The sequence below is a fragment of the Myxocyprinus asiaticus genome, chromosome 17 (genome assembly GCF_019703515.2).
Source record: "Myxocyprinus asiaticus isolate MX2 ecotype Aquarium Trade chromosome 17, UBuf_Myxa_2, whole genome shotgun sequence".
Taxonomy (NCBI): domain Eukaryota; kingdom Metazoa; phylum Chordata; class Actinopteri; order Cypriniformes; family Catostomidae; genus Myxocyprinus; species Myxocyprinus asiaticus.
In genome coordinates, this window is record NC_059360.1 from 29,062,663 (window position 1) to 29,082,970 (window position 20,308).

At 36.5% G+C, this 20,308-nt stretch overlaps 1 protein-coding gene across 2 annotated transcripts in view; it reads right to left on the minus strand.

Annotated features, from left to right (window-relative positions):
* Positions 1-20,308, minus strand: part of LOC127455279 (glutamate receptor ionotropic, delta-1-like) — a 487,061-nt gene that overhangs the window by 109,386 nt on the left and 357,367 nt on the right. For both annotated transcript variants that reach the window (XM_051723023.1, XM_051723024.1), the window contains exon 4: positions 18,476-18,681. In XM_051723023.1, the coding sequence (XP_051578983.1) occupies positions 18,476-18,681 (206 nt within the window). The remainder of the gene's footprint in view (positions 1-18,475; positions 18,682-20,308) is intronic.

Genomic DNA, 20,308 nt, shown 5'->3' on the forward strand with positions numbered 1-20,308 from the left:
CACATTCTTGCATTCAAACATAGCTGGATGGAACGCAATGCCGAATGCAGGGCTGTCTAGACGTGTTTTTCTTAGTTTCAAAAATTTGTTTTTGATGAGACATAAACAAAACAAATCTCCAAAAGCATCTTATAAATCCTTTACTCGTCTGCCACAATAATGTATTGCATTTTAATTTTCTGAATTATTATATTTATAACATATATCATATGTATAATTATTTAAATATAACTATTTAACTATTACTTCTTCAATACATTACATCACCTGCACATAACTGTATATCTGTATATAAAATATTCAAACAACAATATTGCAATATTGTATATTTCTCTTTTCATCTGTTATATCTTATTTTATTATTATTTTTTTATTTTTATGTCACTATATGTATATATGTTTAAATGTATATGTTTATATGCATGTATATATGGTTGCATTTGCACTGGAAGCTTCTGTCACCATGACAAACTCCTTGTGTGTGTAAGCATACTTGGCAATAAAGCTCATTCTGATACTGATTCTGTTTACAATTATGTAATCATTATATACTGAATTATTGATATTTGAGGGTCTTATTTATGTATGTGATTAATTGCGATTAATTTGATTAATAATTGGCATATCATCTAATTAATTTTATTTTTTTATTGATTTAAAGTCTTAGGCTTAGTCCTAGTCCTATCCCTATTAATAGCACCTATGCTTTGTCTGATTTGGAATTTGACAACAACAATCAAGTAAAGAATATTCTCGTTACAACTACCATACATATATAATGAAAAATAGCTGAAAATAAATTGATTTCCAGAGTCCATATTACTTGCAGAATTCATAAAACTACTTGTAAAAAAAACAGTAATATTAGCTTACAAACTACAAATGCCTCCAAATGAATTAATGTACATATTGATCTAAAAGTTGCCTTTGTCTAAAATCCTTGGTAAATATTCTGATCTTTTTTCAGGATAGCATTTGAAGGAAATGCCACATTAACATACCCAAAGCACTTCAGATCTTCGTAGCTCTCTGACTCAAGGGAAGTTGATTTGAGTGGAATTCTATATCTCACTACCCTGATGGTACGGTTTAACGAACTTCACAGCAGAAGGGAAGGAGGACACAGGGAATCGGGTTTTCCAGGCTCAGGTAAGACTTTTAATCGGCCACTTCAGTGCTTTACAACTTCACAAACTCATCAGCTTCACAGGCACGTAATCACTTAAACACATCAGCTTCACCAATACAACAGAATGAACGCAACAGCTTCAGGAGCAACGTGGCCTTCCTTGTGCCAGACTCTCTCTCCTCTCTGCTGGTGGCGTGACTCCTTATATGTCGCTCTCCCCATGCTCACTGGAATTAGAGACAGGTATTACACATAATCTAGCTCAGGTGCCAGTGCCCTTACCGCTTTCTCTCTCTCCGGACGGATGCTTGACCATGCCCCCGCTGCCACATACGGTTACACATACAGTTTCAGCAAGATTCATTATCTCGATCTCTTTATATATAAACCTACACATTGCTTTAGTAAAGGAGCAGATATGTTCGTATACCTAATGTAACACATGGCACATTCCACGAATATGGGACAAAATAGGGCCTAAATCTTAAAATTGGTAACACTTTACACTAAAGTTTCATTTGTTAACATTATTTGATGCAATAGGTATCATAAATTAACAAGGAACAATGACTTCTTATAGCACCTATTAATATTGGTTAATGTTAATTTATCAAAAAACTATTTTTATTATTAATTAATGTTGGTTCAACATGTATTTACTAATGTTAACATACAACTTTTTATTTAAAAATCAGCATATGTTGGAATTAACATGAACCAAAATTATTAAAGGTTTTGTTAGCGATTTTAGCCGTTCTGGAACTTCCATCAGACCAGCTGTTGAATTAGCCATATCTCCTCTTTTCAAAACCCCACACTCCAAAGACACGCGCACACACAGACACATTAGAGACCATTGTATTGGAGCAGATAAAGGGGGGAGGTTCCCCCTGAGCATTTCGCCATCTGACCTGGAGAGTTTCACAGGAGCAGGACATCGTACCAGCACTTACAAGCATATAGAGTATAAGCTGCCCCTGTGAACATACACAGTGATTGACAGGCAAAAAGTCTTTTTAAATAAATGTATAAAATTTAAAATAAATAAATATATAAAAATGAATACTAAAATAAATGGGTTGCAAACAGGGGTTGCAAATTTAGCCAAAATGAAATGATCACTCCTAAGGGGCCAACTAGTTTAGACCAAATTGTTTTGGCTTGGGCGTTGGCTCGTTGACCAGAGGTGAGCCTGAGACATAGCATGGAACAGGCTGAGGCATTGCTGTGGCATGGAGCAGGCTGAGGTGTTGCTGTGGCATGGCATGGAGCAGGCTGAGGCGTGGCTGTGACATGGCATGGAGCAGGCTGAGGCGTGGCTGTGACATGGCATGGAGCAGGCTGATACGTGGCTGTGACATGGCATGGAGCAGGTTGATGCGTGGCTGTGACATGGCATGGAGCAGGCTGATGCGTGGCTGTGACATGGCATGGAGCAGGCTGATGCGTGGGTGTGACATGGCATGGAGCAGGCTGAGGCGTGGCTGTGACATGGCATGGAGCAGGCTGAGGCGTGGCTGTGACATGGCATGGAGCAGGCTGAGGCATGGCTGTGACATGGCATGGACCACAAAACTCCATGACATAATCCTACAGGGGACGATTCCCCTGGCGTAAACGAAGAAGCTGGATTGCTGGGTTAATTTTGGTCGGTCAGGTATTCTGTAACGATAGGCTGGCAATGACAAGCAGATGAAGACGAGATGGTGTGAAGAACCCAAGTGCAGTTTATTTACATAAGTGAAATCCAAAAACTCTAAATAAACATGAACTTGACTTGACTATGCTTGATTTGACTTGGTTAGAACAATAACATGACATTACACAAACAATGTTACATTAACAGTACCTGACAAGAGACAATGGCAAACATGAGGGCTTAAATACACAGACCAATCACAAGACTGAACTAATAATAAGACAATGAACCAATGAAAACAAGACACATGAACACGGAGGGGAACAGGATATCACATGACCAGGGAACTACATGACATGAAACAGGTACAGGAATTAAACTTTCAAAATAAAAGACATGAAAAACATAAACAAACACACACAACCCTGACAAACAGTTGAGCTTGATGAATGAAGTTCACACAGCAATTATTTACAAAAACAGTTTGAAAATATAATTATTTACTTGTCTTCCTGCCTTGCTTAAAAAAAGGCTCTAAAATATGTTACTTCTTAGGTATAACAATTTTAAGGTAATATGATACATGTTTAGTAACGAGGGACAATAATACAGTAACAGGGTTACATGTGAAATGCTAATTAAAACCAACAGCTAAATATAACTTTTGGTAATTAAAATTTGTTCATAGTAATTCAACAGATTATGACAAAATGATAACATTGTTTTTAATTGCTGGATACAGTAGATAGGACCACTGAAGGGGGAGTGGGACAGCCCAAAATCACCATTTTAGGTCATTCTAGCATAATTTGATTTAAGATAATAGTTTTTGAAAATATGTTATAGTTCTCTCTCTCTCTCTCTCTCTCTCTCTCTCTCTCTCTCTCTCTCTCTCTCTCTCTCTCTCTCTCTCTCTCTCACACACACACACACACACACACACACACACACACACACCAAAACAACAAAACACGGTGTAGGGCTTTACTGGTTGTTTAGATCAGTGTTACTATCAGAAATAATTAATAATTATTTCTGTAGTTATTAATTAATATTTAAATTAATCAATTGAATCTAACTCATTAAAACCTCATATGGGGCTCCAGTAAATGTAGTGTGCTATGTTTAGGAGCAAGTTTGGTTATTAGCAATAATTAATAATTATCAAAGATAATTATTAATTATTAAAATCAATAGAACATTGATGAGAATCAATGTTAGCTTTTTTTATATCCTTTAAATCAACAATTATCAAAGATAATCGTTAATTGTTAACATTGATGAAACATTAATTACAAATTAACACTAGCTTATTGATCATTCAAATTCAATTATCAAAGATAATTATCAAAAAACAATAGAATATTAATAAGGATTAACATTGACAGGGCACCACCCTGAAATCAGGGACTAATAACCAAATAGTAAAACAGTCTCAATATTAGATTGTTTTCTTAGGAAAATCAACATCCGAAGAACATCGATTTTCGGGAAAAAAAAAAAACAGTGAATGAAGGTTTGAATCCGAGCACTGACATCCCGTCAGCATGACACAGGCATATGCAAAACAAACCAAAACACTTCTCTTTGTAATATAAACAAAGTTTATTTATGCAGTAATATCAATTAATAATTAATACAATGCAGTCAATAAACTTCTGACTTACAACTACAAACTAAACAGTGATATGATTAGATATGGAAATAAAAATAATTCTATAACACATAAGGTGTGTGTGTGTGTGTGTGTGGGTGTGTGGTTAGTACGAGAGAGAGAGAGAGAGAGAGAGAGAGAGAGAGAGAGAGAGAGAGTTAAGTGACGGCCCTAAAGCCGATTTTGCGATCGTGGGAGAGAAAACAGCCGTTAGTTCATCGCTCAGAGATGCGGTGGACGACTCGTAAACAGTCCCGCGTTATTTGACTCTTTAATGGATGATCTCAGTTGCTGTCTCACCCGCGATGGCGAAATTGCACAACAGTCCAATTTGATTGGACCACAATACAGCAAAACAAATTCGTGATAATTAATACCCTGAGTATTAATAATGAGCGGACATGGTGGTCCGTAAACTGTACAAGCAAAAACCTTTAAACACAAGAATAACACACTATAATATTCTATCTCTGCCCAGACGTAAACCTCTTACTTGAATCGCATGAGGACACAGGTAGAATGTGTTTTCCTCCGTCCTTTAACTCTGACCCTGTTCCTTGAGGCTCAGGTGATGATGGGAGGCCGTTTCCTCGCTCTGTCGGCAGGCGGTACGGCTGTTGATTCTCGGCGGGCTGGCGGAGAACTCAGAAATGTTGACTTGATTGAAGATGAAAGAGAAATCTTTAATCTCTTCACTTCTGTAGGCAAACGGATGAAGATGAGAATTGCTCGGCGGATTCCTTCAGATCCGTTAGAGTGTTCGGTGGAACACAGAGTAATCTCAACTCGTCCAGAGAGATGGAGATTGTATGGCTACAGTTTCAAGTCGGACGTTACTTCCTTGTGCCACGAGGTTGCACATGAGAGCAGCGTTGAACTGCGTCCACACGCTGCAAACAAAGTCGCTGGAAGCAACTCACGAAAGCATTTCAGAGGTATTTCAACTCCTGATGATGTCATGGTTTGAGGTGACGTTCTGTTGTGTGCCTCATCCAATAGGAGTTGAGAGTTTGATCCTTTAGTGAGCAAGGCTTCATGGATTTGTAGTCTGTTTTGGACTCCCTTTGTTTGATTTTGGCGTGATTTTTATCAGTAAGATTTACGATTTGGAATGTGGGGGCTTGAGTTAGGTTTTTACGACTGTGTTAGGTCTGCCTTTGTCTTCTATCTGAATACATGAGGCCCAACAATGGCATTTGTGCCTTTCAGTGCTTAAAAACATCAATTGTACCATGTTCATGGAAAGTGGCATAGGCCTATACAGGTATATAATGCCATAAATGTATATATAATTTGCAATATACAATATACATTGACAGTTTTGAGAATAACTGCAGTATTAAAAAAAAAAGATTTTTTTTTTTTTTTATCCTTCTTTGTTGGATTTCACAGAAAACATCCTCCTGCTATTCAAATGAAATATAGTGTAGCCTGCTACCATTCTAAGAAAGAGAGTGAGAGAGATTTTTTTTCCCTTTGCATGCATGGTCAAGTTATGGTCAAGTTTAGAGGTCAGTGTACAATAGCATTCTGAGTGCTCCCATTACTGTATGTCTATTGGCCTGTTCCTCCAGCAATGGCTGTACAAAAGAGAGAAAGAAGCATGTGAAAGAATGAAAGAGAATTTCAATACCACTTGGACAGTCTGGTAGATCACACACATCTTCATGTCAAATCAATTCACATCAATATGCACTTCTGCAGGTCTTTAAGCATCCAACACCAGAGACACAAATGAGATTTACCAGAAGTTTACTAACATTATGCTGCCAGCTCGTTAAGTGTATATAATAATAATAATAATAATAATAATAATAATAATAATAATAATTGAAAAAATAAACCATGACCTCTAGAAAATGTAACACAAATCTCTCTTCTTTTTTTTTTTTTTTTTTTTTTTCAACAAACGGCTTCAACAGCGATCGTCAAGGACATTATTTGATGTTCTGTACTTTCAGAATTTGGACATGAAATGTATTACCAACTGCTGGTGAAATTTCCAAACTGCAAATGAAGGAACTGAATTTGGACTTTGTGCTGTGTTAAGAGGTGGTATTGAAACATCTTAACGCAATGACCAAATTCTTAGAAAAACAGCAAATTGCACTTTGCACCACTTCAATTACATAAAATCCACCCACAGTTTGTGCGCCTCCATCCACAGTAGCGCAAACACTCCCAGCCACGCCCATTTGCATTTTGCACTGGCACGAAAATTGCACTTAGAATTAACGCTCTCACGGAAATTGGATAAGACTTGTGCACGGTCGTAGCACGTTGTGTACTCACAAAAATAGAGCCCTAAATGATGCTGCATCCAAGCCGCTAGGTGTCAGTGTAAGTCCAATATGACACAAAGACAAAAGTTACTGAGTGCACCTTTAATATACAGAGACAGACAACTATAAGTAAGCCACTCAAGTGTAAACACTGTGTGCGCTATCAATATATTTCTCTGTTTGTTTGAGTAGTCCGACCAGCCTAAAAACCTTAGCAACACTAGCTCAATCAATGGCATGTGTTTGAGGCAGAATAACCTGTTTTATTGACCAATGACAGAGGGGTGTAATATTTCAGGAATCAAATTCCTGATTTAGATCAACTTCATGATTTAGCTTATCTGAAATAGTAAATACTGAATTCCTGATGAGCACATCATCCTGTATAAAACTTTAAATAAACATACTGATGGCTAATTTAAAAAATAATTTCTCCCCTTTTCTCCCCAATTTGGAATGCCCAAATCCCAATGCGTTCTAAGTCCTCGTGGTAGCGTAGTGACTCGCCTCAATTGGGTGGCGGAGGATGAATCTCAGTTGCCTTCGTGTCTGAGACCATCAATCCATGCATTTTATCACGTGGCTTGTTGAGCGCGTTACTGTGGAAATGTAGTGCACGTGGAGGCCCACACTATTCCCTGCGACATCCATGCACAACTCACCACGCGCCCCACCGAGAGTGAGAACCACACATTATAGTGACCAAGATGAGGTTACCCTATGTGACTCTACCCTCCCTAGCAACCAGGCCAATTTGGTTTCTTAGGAGTCCTGGCTGGAGTTACTCAGCATGCCCTTGATTCAAACTCGCGACTCCAGGGGTGGTAGTCAGCGTTAATACTAGCTGAGCTACCCAGGCCCCCCAATGTCTAATTCTTTATTCTCTACCTTTGAAATATAATATTCAAGATTTATATACTATGCATTTAATTAAGGACATTCGAATAGACTTTTTTGCACTCACTCACTTTCATATTATTCTTCTAATAAAAAATAAAAAAATTACAGAATTTACCTTGAATTCCATTGTAATTCACTGAAATGAATTCTCAGGAAACTATTTATTTCTGAAGGGTTCTTAAATGTCCCCAGACATTAAGGACTAACATGAGTAATAATCATCCATCATGTCGACGGGCTGCCAGATATAACCTTTCCTCTTTTTAATCTAACAACCTATGCATGCTGCCACTTTCCATTGCAATGTTTCCCTCTTAGAGAAAAGAGTAAAGGATTTAAACTCAGGCAACAAGTTGGCTGCATGTTACAGTACTTGTTGATGGACAGTTCGAATGAAAATGCTGTCACAAGAGACAGTTTTGTAATGAAGAATGTGAACCCTGCACTCCTGTGTATGATTAATTGAGCATTCAGTTGCCTTCACAGGTGTATTCTAAGACACATTCTGTATTAGTGCAGAAACCACTCCCTGAGAGGTTGAGTATCTCTTAAAGGCTTTTATCATATTCATGATTAAACTTGACCCAACTGTGATTAAGCGACTGAACATTTGCTGACACACTGGTGTTCAACATCAAAGACATTCCCTTAGGATTCTTCTAACAAGAGCCTCTGACACAGAGTGGAAACCTATGAAATACAATCATTACCTCTTTTAGTCATTGAGACATTCTATGAGTGCATATATCATGTAGACACTTAGGCCTACAAACACAGTTTGGACCTTCAGTGCAATATTCAGTGGACGCATCCATGTAGGTGATGGTTAACAGTGACACTGATTCTTCTATTGCTAAACCCACCGAAGTGCTGACAGTGCTTTAGCCATGATGTTATGAGCAGCAAAGTTTTCAAAATGAATTTGAAAGCTCCTCAAGTGCAAGAGGCTGTATTGAGGTCACTTTTTCATACACTCTAAAATTATCACCTAACCACAGGAAACAGAGAAATAGCATATTAACCCTGTCTTTGATGTCCTTATTGGGGTTAAAGAAAGATCAAGGAGCAGGTGGAAGGATGATAAAAAAGGAATAAAATGTAGGGTGAACCAGAGCGAGATAGAGAGAGAGAAGAGAAGAGAAGAGAAGGAGGATTTATGCAAATTAGGCACCAATGCAACCCTCCCCCCCCCAAAAAAAAAAAAACATAGACTAGTCAACTATAACTAATGAAGTCGACAATGTCAGCCTAAAGTCGAATAGTCACTTTCCATGTTTTACAAAATGCATCTGTAGGAAGTACAGCAGTTGGCGGATCAACAAATCATACAGTAGGATGGCAAGGGAAGACTCATTCATATTAATGAGGAAAGCTCTACCTGATTTGTTAGGGTTAGGTTTAGGGTTGGGTTACAGTTTCTATATATCACAACCAGTTTTGGGTAAGTTACAAAAAAAAGGAAACCACTACAAATAACTACTTCTCTAAAATTATAATCAGATTACTTTACTGATTACTTCATTGAAAAAAGTAATCACATTACCTATTACTTTACCTTTAAGTTACTTTCTAAAACACTTGTCACAAATATACATTTTCTTTCTGCTCAGCAAATTCAAAATAATGTCTGTTTTCTCTGTGCTCGTTGTTGCACACCCTTCAGCTGTTACAGAAACGAAAACAGACATTCATACACTCACTGAGCACTTTATTAGGAACACTATGGTCCTAATAAAGTGCAGGGCCTGGTCTTCTGCTATTGTAGCCCATCCGCCTCAAGGTTCGACGTGTTGTGCATTCTGAGATGCTATTCTGCTCACTACAATTGTACAGAGTAGTTGTCTGGGTTAACGTAGCCTCTCTGTCAGCTCGAACCAGTCTGGCCATTCTCTGCTGACCTCTCTCATTAACAAGGCGTTTCCATCTGCAGAACTGCCGCTCACTGGATGTTTACTGTTTTTGGAACCATTCTGGGTAAACTCTGGAGACTGTTGTGTGTGAAAATCCCAGGAGATCAGCAGTTACAGAAATACTCAAACCAGCCCGTCTGGCACCAACAATCATGCCACTGCCTAAATAACTGAGATCAAATGTTTTCCCCATTCCGATGGTTGATGTGAACATTAACTGAAGCTTCTGACCCGTATCTGCATGATTTTATGCATTGTACTGCTGCCACACAATTGGCTGATTTGATAATCACATGAATAAGTAGGTGTACAGGTGTTCCTATTAAAGTGCTCAGTGAGTGTATATGAATTCACATTTTATTGTATTACACATAAATAATATATTTTTAGAAATATTTGTAAACCAAGTAATGTACTTATATATAATAATTACTTTCACTGAAAGTCAGAAACTGTAATGTGATTACAAGAATTTAAAACTGAAAGTGTTACACTACTTTTTGTGCCTGATAGTAATTAATACAGTAACTAATTACTTTGAAATCCAATTACACCCAACACACAACGAGTCAAATTCAACTCGACTAATTGGCTCGACTAGTCAACATTTAAAAATGTGTATTTGTGCAACCCCTAGCCTGAACTCATTTTTATTCCAACTAATATTTGTAATGGTTGTTGTACTCTGTCTGGATCCCTCGTTTCTGTGGTTTTTACATTGCTTCTTGTGGAGACCGGAACCAAAAAACAGTCCAGCGGCAATCAGAGTAATCATGGGTGTGCCCAGTGGTTGGTCAAAAAACGGTGGATATTAAGTCTAATTTACAAAGAAAGAGACTGTTTTTCACTGAAAAAAATGACAATGATTTATCTTAAATACATATGGAGCAGCACTATTCTAGCGTATTTAGCGTCTGCTATAGCTAGAATGTGGATGGTTATGAATAAGATGAAGCACAGTTTTTTATTTTTTATTTGCTTCAAAGTTGGGGTAGAGACAGAATGAGAAAGTGAGAAAGAAAGAGAAAAAGTGACAGTGATAGATAACACGCTGACAGGCATAATGTGTTGCAGCGGTGGGAGGTCAGGGGCTTTAGAATGCAGGTTGTGTGTGTTTTTTTGTGTTTGTGTGCAACTGGTGTCCTAACATCTAGCTGTGAAAAGGTCACAGTAAAGACCAAATATGTACAGTGTTGACTGAGAAATCCCAAAACGTTAAACTGAATATAGAAAGTGTCCACCAGGGTCTAGACATAAAAAAGCATCTGTCAGTGATGGATTTTACTTCAGAACCATGGACAGCTCACAATACAAGCGGTAATGACAGTCATAATCACCACAATCAACATCACACAAATACAGTGGCAAAATATAGATTCCTAAGACACAACCACTTTCAAATGAAACATATCACCTCTGTGCTTTAAAACAATACAGATATGTCATTGTATATAAATAAACTGCCATAATATCTATGAAATTGGAATGTGTAAACAAACTCCTATATTTTAACAGTGTTGTAGAAGAATGTAGAATTAAATAACCACAGATGTCATCTCGTAGTATAAGAAAAAAATCAACGACAAAAAAATATCATTAGGGTTTCTGAATACCCAGCTGAAACTAGTCATGGTCCAGTAAACTGTGTGCTGAAATTACATTTCACTTTTGGTTTGTGTATGTTTTCATTAATAAAGACACACAGACACAAACACACACACACAACAAAATGATGAAAATATGAGTTTAGAGGAATATTACAATAATTTAAACAGTCATAACGATTTTATTTACGGTCTCATTATGGCATCACCACAGTATGAAAATTGTTTAGCAAATATTCTTTCTGCTGAGACTTTCTTACATTGGAAATGAAATATGCAGAAGCATTTGCATGCATAGATAAACAAAATAATAAAATAAAATGCTTCCCTCCCATAACTTCCTAATACTCCTGACGAAAAAAATGAGTTACAGACTAAATCAACTGTGGAGCTCGAGACTCACTGGCATTCTCTATGCGTTTAATTGGGTCTTACCCCACCCTCCCTTTTTTAATCAGCACGTTGGTAGAGTTCATTGTTTTTTTAATATTTGAATCTTGAAAATACAACTGGACGTGGGTAATTATCCATGGTGTCTCATTAGGACTGACTCTGAGGTATGTGAAGCGGATAAGGTGTGCATATGTGTGTATTTGTAGCCTAAATGCGTGTGTGCAGACAGGGGAGGCAACACCAATTATGTCATAATAAGAACATAAAGATACGCTAGGAGTGTAATTGTGTTGTTCGCAAATGATCTTTATCTCTGGTAGGTAATGGTATCATAAAAGGCACACCCATACCAAGACAACTGTAAAACAGGTGACTCATTAAAATACATAAAAGCACACAAGCCCAAGCTGTGCAAATTATCAAAGAATAATCTTATCTGTCATAAAAAAAAAATAAATAAATAAAATTAAACTATTGAAGAAAATATTATTGGTTCTTGCCTGTGCACTTGTCACCACCACAATAATAGGGTAGTTGCCAGGGCTTTTCTATGAAGTTACTAAGGTGTTCTTAGTAACTAAGGTTTTGAGCATGTTGCTATGTGGTTGCTATAGGGTGTTCAGGGTGACTGTTAACAGACCCAAGTAAAAGGAGCTAGCCCCTTCATGGCTTGGGTTGTTTCTTCAAAGGAAGTCTTTGGGATTTTTTCACCCTTTTTTAATGTCTTGTAATGAAAATAATGGGTCTGGTTGCTTAGAAAAGTAACAGCATGATTCTCCTCAGCAAGCCACATGGTATAATGTATTATTGATGTCTGTAGCACAAATAGTGCAGCACAAGATAAGCATGTTACTAAATTATGAGCAATAATGATAGTTGAATAATAACTGAAATCAGCCGACACTTTATGTATGTTCAACTTGGCAAAAATATAATCTGATGCAGTTTAGCAAAAGCCCATGTTCAACAGCACAAAATCAAATCAAATTTAAAATAAGTGTGTGCAGGGTTGGGGAGTAACGAAATACAAGTAACGGGAATACGTATTTAAAATACAAAATATGAGTAACTGTATTCCACTACAGTTACAATTTAAATAATTGGTAATTAGAAAACAGTTACATTCAAAAAGTATTTTGATTACTGAAGAGATTACTTTGCATTTTTTTTGTCATTTGTTTCATTTAATATTTAGTCCTTTCAGATGGAAAACATTTATACATATAAATGATGCGATCCAAAGTGCATTTGAACAGTGGTGAAACACTTTCTTATGATGTGTTACATTCATACAAGCAGACAGAGAAGTAAGTTTGAAGTAAGTTTGGAACACAAGAAATAGAATTAAACCTTGTGTAAATTGTCAGCTTTACGCTAAGCTAAAATGCTATTTCTGGCCATTTTACATGTTACCAGGCACAATCATAATTTTTTATCAAGAAAATTCACGTTGGATCATAATTTTTTTTTACTAGTAAGACCTTTGATATTAGGGCAAAAATCATATTCTTGATAATAAAAATATCAAAAAATCCATAAAACAAGATCAATTTGATTGATCTTGTTTTAGAAACAACACTGCATAAGATATTTAGGTTTTTAAGAGAATGTATTTTTAACATGCATTTTACTGTACTGGCAGAGTTTTAATAGTCAAAACAAATAAAAAAAAATCTACCAGTGCTGAAGAAGTAATCCAAAGTATTTAGAATACGTTACTGAACTTGAGTAATCCAACGAAATACGTTACAAATTAAATTTTACAGCATGTATTCTGTAATCTGTAGTGGAATACATTTCAAAAGTAACCCTCCCAACCCTGGGTGTGTACATGGTCTCCCTCAGGGCCACTGGGAGACTTTTTTCTCAACTACATATTTTTCTGTATTTTTTGTCTCGTCTCAATCTCATAATTATAACTGCAAAAAAAATTATAGTTTCAATGGGGGGCATGAACAAAACATTTGAAAACAATAATGTGTTTGCTTTTTTCTTATTTTTACTGTACAATCGTACTTAATTACTTTTACAAATCATTTTATAGAGATTGCACTCACAAAGAGCCATTTATAGCATAACTATATATATATATATATATATATATATATATATATATATATATATATATATATATATATATTCACTATATAAATTTCCATTACAATGTTAAGAGTATAGTAATTCCCATGACATTTCCAGGCCTAAAAATCTAAATTTAAAAATTTACTGCCATTGCCAAGTTTTCCATGACTATGGGAACCCTGGTTTGGGGTAAACAAGGATTGGGGTAAGAAAGTAAAAGAAAAAGAAAAAAGAAAATGCTGCCTCCATTTAGCACTTTACACCATGTACTACAATAGAAGTGACTTTAGGTCAGGCCAGAATCATTCAGATACTGCCAGAAAATGGAACAATGGAAAATTAAGAGGGTTTTGGATGTCAGAAGCATCTCTGTGTTAAGACTATGAGCAGCCTGGCTCTGAGACTGGATACAGGACATTTCAATATTTGTATCCTGGGGCTGGACATTCTCAGATAGTTTGTGGTCTGAGTCAGTAAACATGTGTCCACATACAGCACATTAATGGATAGCTATTAAAAGATAGACTGTTTGTACTGCCATTAATGTACCTTGTGTTATTTTCCTCCTGTCTCTGCAAGCTCCTGACAGGCTGACACACTCGCCCTAATGCACAGCAGTGTAGTAATGGCTGTGAGAATCATACAGAGCACCTCAGAGGAAACAGAGCGCCCAGAACCTCCCTAAAACACAGATAGCAGCTCTCTCTGCAACCGGTAAATGATCCAACCAACTGTTTATCTGACCATGTCTCAGAGCAGCAAATCACTGATGAAATACACACATATACAAGACTTCCACAAACAGGCAAGGTTATTCAGATAAGATTACTGCCCGCAGGGTTTAGAGCAAGAGAGACATGGCCTGGCAAGCTCATCCTGTCCACTGCTCAGAGCTCAATTTAGACTTTTTAGACTATAGCAGAAAATGTCTGGGATACTTTGCTCCTTCTAAAGAACTCTATCTCTCAGCTGTCACACTGCTAATCATCAGGACAGTAGAAGAGGCTGGAAAATGCTGTCCGACCTGGCCCCAGATCCAATCTCAAAAAGCTAGTGTGTGTGGAGACACATATTTACTTAGCTATCTGAATGGGGACATACCGTAGATTTCTATTTCTTTTACATAAAGTAAAATATAATTATTTTAGACTGATCCTAAACCAACTCCTAAAACAAAACTTTTTGGTGGTTTTTTTGTTTTGTTTATTTTGGCAATTTTAGACTTTTAAAAACAGTAGTTGCTTTATTCATTTATAAAAAATACATTTTCCAATTAAAGCTGTCGCTGAATGTCTCCAAAGGGAGATTTTGGAACATGGAACATTTTGTCTGTAGGTACACACACTGTAAGTAACACAGACACATACTCATATGATCAGAAATGACAAACTCACACATTTCTTATTTGCTGAGCAGCAAAGGTTTAAGCAAGGATTTGTGGGAGGCATACAAGTTATCAGCATGTGAAGATCTCGACCAGTGAGAGCCCCATACCTTACATTTCCCCTCAGTCGAAATTCAAATGAAGTTTAATGTATGAATGCTAAATTACAATATTTATTTTCAAAGCATCCTCCATTTCTTATGCTGAGTCTATTTATTCTGCTGGATTTCGCAATACATATGCAGTAAAACTAATATATAATAAAGTATAAAATAAATGATATATAACTGTGCTCTGAAGATCCAGAAACACTCCAAGATTGACGGAAAGTGTTGAAAGAAAAGTATCTTGGAGGCCAGACAATCCAGGCCCAGAGGAATTGTAATATGTGTACAAATGTAAATGACACTGGAATACAAATATATACACAGTTATACATACGTGATATACATTAATACAACCAAGATACTCACTCTCACAAAGTGACAGTCTCTTTACCACCATAAAATGCATATGTGGGTCAAAAAAGACCCAGGTGAGATATACAGTAGACGATTATTCTTTATAAAACTGCCTATTTTTTCAAGGAGAATTAAGTGTAATGATAATTTTATTAATAATACATTTTGTTAACTCTTTAAGCTCAGATCGGCCCGCCGGCTGGCCTGCAAGAATTATTATTATTTGTTTTAATTATTAATAAATACAGTCTTGACCAACACAAAATAGGTATCGTTTGAAAGCTTAGAAGCTCTACATTACAAAGCATGAAGCATTATGACCAAAACTGAACAGATGCTTTGAAATTCGCAAACAAATCAGAAGTGTTCCGTTTTGATAATTTAGTCAAAAATTTTCACTGTACATATTATTGTAATCTGTAAAAACATAAAACTCATCAAATAGCCATGTGTCATATGTTTTTGGAAATATCTCAAGAGTACAATATAAGCAGCCTATTTGAATTCATTTTGTTTGTTACTCATAGACAAAAATATAGTAATAGCTAAATATATGTCTTTGACATTTATGTTTCATGTGAACAGGTGTTATTCATATGCTGCAGTTTTGCTTATAACTTCACAAAAAATAAACATAACATACCCATACCATTACTTAGAGAAGGCAATTATCTTTCAAACAAGCCCACAATTAAGGTAATCGGATGCATAGATAATTCAATAATTGACATGAAGCACAATGTGCACAGTGCACACAGCATCTTGCTATATAGCATCTTGCACTCTGGATAAAACACATTAGCTTTCCTGGATCAGATGACATCATCGAAAATGATGCAGCTTCATGGAGTGCTAAACCAATCGGATTTGGTTCAGATCAGTGCACAAATTCATCCATATATGGGCAGAGAGACATGTGATTGGTGACTGTTACATATGGCCACCAGGAGATGGCTCCAAGTACATGAATCAATAATGACTCAAATGGCACAGAATGAAACTCAACACAATCATATTTATATAAATGCAATGGTCTCATATCAAATGTTTTTTTTTTCTTTCCAACAATTTAGTAATAAACTTGTAAAATGATAACCTTATGTACTCTTTATTGCTATATTATTATGTAGTTATATTTGTTGTTTAAAATGGAGAGGTACAAAAAAATAAAATAAAAAAAAATAAAAAAAAAACACACAAAGAAGTGATCCAGGAGCTATTAACATTGTGCCACTGATATAAACTAGGCATCTTACCTCAGGTTGCTCCATGGGGACAGTCCCTGTAATGGGTATAATGTCCTGCGCTTTGAATAAAAGCATCAGCTAAATGACAACTTGCTACACTTGCGCACTACACATACCTGTATATATGAACATGAACATGGTATTTAACATGCATTTATTTATACAACAGATGTAAAATACAATAATTAATGTATTACGAGTGCAGTACCAGTGTTATGTTCATGAAAAACCATAGTAAACACATATGGATCATATAGAACCCACATATGCATTCTAGGGAAGGTAATGCAAACCAGAGGCTATTTAGCAGAGACGGTCAACAGATGTAGAAATGAAGTCCTGCCTTATAGGTAAAAGAGCCAATCACCTTTTAGATACAGACCAATTTTGACCAACTGTTTTTGAGATTTCGGTGTTATATAAAATAGCTGACAGTGGACTGACTTGCTAGAAAGACTTTGTGCAAACTCTCTAATAATTAAAAAAAAAAATTATTCAACTAAATGTTAATGACACTTAATTGAGGGATACCTGAAGTGTCAGATGAAAAAAACACTTCATGTAAACATTATAGTCAAAATTAGATGGCCGTACAATTTTTGACTAAATAAAATAAGCCTGTGTAGGTTGCAGAAATGTCCTGCAATAAGTTTGGGAGTAGCTGGTGGGCTGGGAGAGTCTCTTAGTTATTTCTCATGCTTAAGAGCCCTGCAGCAGTGACCACAGTGGTGTGAGGGATTTAGATATGAACAGCCCTTTGGCACTTAGTCATATAGTAATCCCTCACATCCCTATCAGGGTTCAAACCAACAACCAGCCAAACACCAGCACAGACCTTTATACCAGAGTCACTGCTTTCCCAAAAACGTTACACTCCAATCTAGGCAATAAAGCTTTTGGGGAGTATTTGGATGTAAAAACATACAAAAACAACTGAGTTAAGCAGCTAATTTCAACACGATTATCTCCTTCTTCAATCGTGTTCTGATCATTTTGCAGAAATTACAGTGGAACAAAGTGGAATGTACAGGATCAGCCACTTCAGGTATTTCCCAGCCCATTTGGCACAACAGTCTTTCTATGTGCCTCCCCAGTGAAAGATTTGTTCAAAAATGACTTTGTATTAGCAAACAACAAACGCTACGTTCCAGTTTATTTCCTGGTTTATTTGAGATTTTGAATTAGACTTTTGAACCCCACCATGTGCGTTTTTTTGTGTTTGCCCTTTTCCCTTAATTATGTAGTTTGAAAGTCACCATCATTGTGGTTTAAGGAGCGGGTATGCTTGGATGAACATCTCAAACATTGATAACAGTGTTTTCTTTTATTACTTCATGTGTTACAAAAAGGAAAAAGGAACAAATAAAACAAGAAAATATAGGCTGTAATCTGCTCTTTCCAATCGACACAAAGCAAATGTGTTTACTTGCACGACATACTGAAAGTGAAGCACTGCGATATTAGCGGCTCAAGAAGCGCTAATGGTTCGCACGCACTGCACTTGTCTGTTGTTGATTAGTACAGTTTCATCACACTTTAATAGTGTTTATGTTTCCATTCAGCTAATACCTAAATAAAAATGCTGCATGATTTTGATGAATGATAACTACAAGCGGTAGATTGTCATGCCACAAGCAGGTGCGAGGGACTTCATATAAATAAAATACAAGAAACCTGGAGCAAGTGTGTTTCTATTATAAAATGGTGTGCCATTACTTTTTCTACAGTTTGTTGTATAGCAGCATCTTTACACTGTATCGCTTCTGAGCTGTTGTCATTATGACCCCTACCTGGTGAATGAAGACCTGTGCAGTGCGTGGACTGAGCAGCAGGATGGCCCGTCTGAGTGTGTCTCGGTAACGGTTCAGCTCCTCCATCCTCATGGTGCTAAACAGGGTGGAGAAGACCTTAGTCACGTTCCGGTCAACCTGTTGGAGAGATACGTCCAAACCCATCCAAGAAGCTTGGTCCAGAAACCCACGCAGTCCACGCACATCTGAAAGAGAAAGAATGTTAGAAGAAGATGAAAAGACTGGTTATAAAAACTAAGAGGGAATTCAGTGAGTAACAACTTAATTTAAGTCACAAATATATAGTATGGCTTCCGTAGACTTGGAATGTAGCACAAGATTGTATGGACTACTTTTCTGATACTTTTATGGTGTTTTATTGTTATTTTGGAACTTGGCTTTGTTAATCATAATTCACTTTCATTGTATGGAAAAGAACAGCTTGGACATTCTTCCCAACATCTAATTTTGTGTTTGGAAAAAATATATAATAATAAAAGGTTGGAATGACATGAAAGTAAGTAAATTATGACTTTTAACAAATCTTCAAAAGTGAGATTTTAAACTTTTAATGTTTTAAGGCTCATTTTGACTTGAGAACATTTTCCAGATTGAAAACTTTTAAAGGAACTTCAGAGAATTCCAAACATAATTGTACATTTAAACTAACCGTTCAACTCTCCAAGTCTACCTCCTGCATCAGAGATTGGATTTACAAGAACAATAGTACCATGTGGTGTGTGACATGAACACATGGACAGCTTAACATGATTAAAAAGCTAGTTTTTTTTTTTTTTCAAATTTGCCCATTTTTGATGGCTTAATTGTCCGGCAAGGCCTTGTGAAGCTTTTTAACAGCCTCCGTTTGACAGGACACAAGAACTGTCCTCTCAAAGAAGGCCAAGATGAGAGAGTAGAATGTAATAGACCTGCAATCATAAAAATGCATTTTTTAACTTTACTGTGGACTTTTTATGGTCTTGTGTTTTAGAATTAAAATGGAATTACAGTGGGGTACAAAAGATTTTGTAAAACTGCTTCTATTTTGCAATTTTTCTTCTTTCCAATATAAATTGCATTATCAGCATAACAATTTGATTGAAAAGTGCAATCAAAAAATTACAATTAATTTTATAATTCTTAATATTATGTTTGTCCCACATTTGCTTCAGTGACAGCATGCACTCGAGCTGTGTAGACTATGAAAACCTGATGATCCATGTAATCCAGCATGATTTGAGAATGTTCCAAAAAGCATCTTGTATTCTAAAATGAAGGCAAGGAAATCTGACCATTCATACAAAAGAATTAACACAGTCAATGTCACAAATTTGCTTATTTGATTAGTGACCTAGAAGTGCATCTTAAGTATTTCTTATTAATTTTGCATCAATACGTTTTTCTGCTCTAAATTTTTCAAAATCCCAAAAAGTTGTTTATTACCAAATGAAATTTAGAATTTGAATCCTGGATTTTCAATGCGGACTTAAAGGTGCTGCAAGCAATTTTATCCATTCTAACTTCCACGAGACTGAGCATCACTCATCACTTAAATGCCATTGGCTCTTGCAAGTAATGTGACTGACCTTTGATTGCGATAATACTAGGTGTGTTCTAATTCATGCAGTGATGCACAGATGGATTGGCGCCAGACTTGAAGCAGCGAATGTCTGCGATATGCAGAAAAGAACAGCAACACCCCCCCCCATCCCCCCCCCCCCCCAGATTCTATGTAAAATCCCCAGCCGAATTCCACCCCTGCTACACATACTACTTTTACTACTTCGGCTATGTCAGTCTATGGCACAAAGAGTAGTATGGTAGTATGCCATT